The sequence below is a fragment of the Nycticebus coucang genome, chromosome 5, assembly GCF_027406575.1.
Source record: "Nycticebus coucang isolate mNycCou1 chromosome 5, mNycCou1.pri, whole genome shotgun sequence".
NCBI lineage: Eukaryota > Metazoa > Chordata > Mammalia > Primates > Lorisidae > Nycticebus > Nycticebus coucang.
In genome coordinates, this window is record NC_069784.1 from 3,722,501 (window position 1) to 3,725,652 (window position 3,152).

Here is a 3,152-nt window from a genome sequence, read left to right on the forward strand (position 1 = left end):
CCCCGAGAATGCAGTTTCCAGCTGAAGAGCCTCAGGCTGTGTGGTCTCTGAGGACGAAGGGCTCACAAATACAGAGTCGACACCCCTGCACACATGTAGGACAGAACAAAGGTGAACAAACTACAGGAGAATAGAAGACAATATGCAAAGTGAGATGGGCCCCCCTCCATATGTGGGGAAGAGTCCCTGAGCCTGGACACACACCTGCCCAAGCCTCTAGTTTACCATCCCCCCAACACTAGCTGTTGCCTCCTGCCTTTGGGGTAACTGACAGGTTGGGGCTACCTAACACATTCCTCCAGAGGCATGCCCCTTCCCCCAACCTTCCCAATTCTTCCCAAAGAATTTCCTTGAAATTCATAGTTTTAACTCTATGATAATGGGCCCAATGGGTCTAGGTCAATGTAAAGTCACTAGGGGCTCCTTGATATCTGAGGAACAGGCCCAGTCTGACTTGGTTCCTACCCTCCACCGCTCAGAGTCTTCAGTCCTGTCAGGGTATCTCCCCCATCTATCAAGGAGAGAAGCTAGAGGCCAAAGTGTTAGTCTCCAGCCCAGCAGGCAAAACAAGTGGCTGGGGTCTCAGGTAGTACATCTTCCCCGCAGGTGGAAAGGGAGGAGCTGATGGGGAGAACCTCTGCTCAGCAGCCCCTGGGGGTCAGCCAGCTGTGACGGGGCAGTGCTGCTGGAGCAGAGTGTGCTGCACGGATGGCCGTGCTGGGTGGGCTGGGCAGGTGGTCCTCAGCCGGGCCAGCCCCACCCAGAAAAACCTACTAATGAAGCTGAACATACTCTATGACCTAGTGATTTTACTTCCCAATCCAGACCTAACAGATATGCACATGGAGATAGACCAAAAGATACATCTATTTGTGTAACAATGTGTGTAGAATCACTGTCAAAACACTGAACACTTCCCAGTGGCCATCAGCAGCAGAAGGTAGATGGGAGAATTATAATACAATGGACTGTGATACAGCCACAAGAAGGAACAACCTACATCTATAAATTAAAACGTGGATGAATTCTTTTTTAAAAAGTTGAGTGAAAGAATCCAGATACATAAATCACATGGAATCAGTTCATATAAATGTCAACAATTGGTCAAGCTAATCCATGGTGTCAGAAGTCAGAGGGAACTCCGGTGAGAGTGAGTGACTGCTCAGGGACACAGCAGGGCTCTCGGATGCTGGCAGGGCTCTGCTTCTGGATCTGAGTGTAACGCACACAGGAAGGATCAGCTTGTGGAAAATCACTGATTTGTTTGTTATTGTACTCACTTTCCTCTATGTATACGATACAAAAATAACCTTCAAACACGAAGATAGTGCTTGTTACCTAAGAGAGTAGCAGAAATATATATATTAAGTATTTTGGCTAGGGGAATAGGAAGAAAAATGTTCTCTTGTGGTGATTTATATTTACACAAAAATAAATTAGTTCAACTTGTAGGCAAGGCAATTTTTATATTATCAAATACCAAACCTACGAATGCACATATTCTTTTTCTCAGCATATGCTCCTAAGAATACATCTTATTCAGACAGTTCATACATGAACAACATGATGTATCTTCAAAATTAATCATTAAAAATTTGTTTGTTTAACAAGAAATTGAAATGGCTTCAAAGGCCATCTATTACGACCTGTTTATATAAATTATGGCAATAGCTGTTGTATGGAAAATGATGGAGTTATGGAAAAAGCATGAAGAAAAGCTTTATGCCCTAATATGGAACAATGGTTAAAGATGTATATTGTTATTTTTTTTTTAAGATGTCAGGTCCAGCCGCTTTGCATTGTTTGGGCGCGAATTATCTTGAGCTTGGCTTCCCGAAGGGTTTCTGAGAAATTAGTGATCAAGATGCCTGGTAACCCACATGTTTCCAAGAAAAAGTCTCAACAGTTAAAAAGAAATTCAAAAAGGAAAACTGATGATGATGAAGAGTTGTCAGAGAAAAAGGTTAGAAACACAGGAAAAAGAAATAAAAGTCATTCAAACCATCTGTCTTCTGAAGGACAAACAAAGCATACTAATATAAAACAGATAAAGATAGCACCCAACAAAAGGAAAACCTGGCAACCACTTTCAAAGAGTAGCAGAGAGCAGTTGCAAACAATAATGGAATCAGTAATAATAACAATTTTGAGCAATAGTAGTCGAGAAAAAGAAGAAATACAGTATCATCTCAACTTACTGAAAAAAAGATTGCTACAACTTTGTGAAACCCTGAAAGTCCCTCCTGAAAAGCTGAAGGATTTAACTCATGTGTCAAGTCTACTGGATGTGGAAAGGGCACGGGAGCAAGCTAATAAAGAAGATCTGGCATTATTGCAGGAAGAAATAGAAAAAATGGTAGAGACTGCGGAATTGATGACTGAGGATATTCAGAGCCTAAAGAACAAAATTGAAATTCTGGAAAGTGAGGTAGAAGAGGAAGAGAAGACACTAAAACAAGTGCTTCAAATGGATATTAGTAATGTACTCTCTCTTCCAGAACTTTCTCAGAAAAGTCTCAAAGCACCCACACTTCAGCAAGAAATTTTGACACTAATTCCAAACCAGAATGCTCTTCTAAAGGACTTGGATGTTCTTCCTAATTCCTCCCAGATTAAGAACATGTTAACACTCATTGAAGAAGCCTATAAGAAACTAGATGCCACCTGAACAGTTTTTTCTTGGAGTGTCCCATATTAATGTTTATGATTTGTGGGGGTTTTTTTGTTTTTTGTTTTTTTCAATGTTTATGATTTCTAAAGCTATTAACCTATGGTGATATTGCAGAGGCTGAGGCTTCCGTAGGATTTATTATGCCCTGATAGGCACTTTAAAATTAGCCTCTGTAGATCTATCATTAATATCTAATGTAGTTCTGAAAATTCTTTTTAGTAGTTGTCACATCTAGGAAATTAGCATTTATATTGTTGTATCTGCAATTACTTGCCTAAAGCCATTAAAAAGAATAGTAGGCATGACCTAATAGTTTATAAGGGTTAAATGGAACTCATTTATTGGTTAAACGTGGAATTGTGGTGTGTAAATTAAGTACAGTACCTAGTATGGAAAAGCATCAGAGTTTGCTATTACTAATTCTGTAGCTGATGGGTTGTATTTTCTGCCTGATCGTTTGGAAGATGGAAAATCCTCACTT

At 40.4% G+C, this 3,152-nt stretch overlaps 1 protein-coding gene across 1 annotated transcript; it reads left to right on the forward strand.

Annotated features, from left to right (window-relative positions):
* The first annotated feature begins 1,813 nt into the window (after positions 1 to 1,813).
* Positions 1,814 to 2,870, forward strand: LOC128586202 (centromere protein Q-like). Its single transcript, XM_053591807.1, has one exon. The coding sequence runs from the start codon at positions 1,865 to 1,867 to the stop codon at positions 2,666 to 2,668; it is 804 nt and encodes a 267-aa protein (XP_053447782.1). The 5' UTR covers positions 1,814 to 1,864; the 3' UTR covers positions 2,669 to 2,870.
* Positions 2,871 to 3,152: the final 282 nt, after the last annotated feature.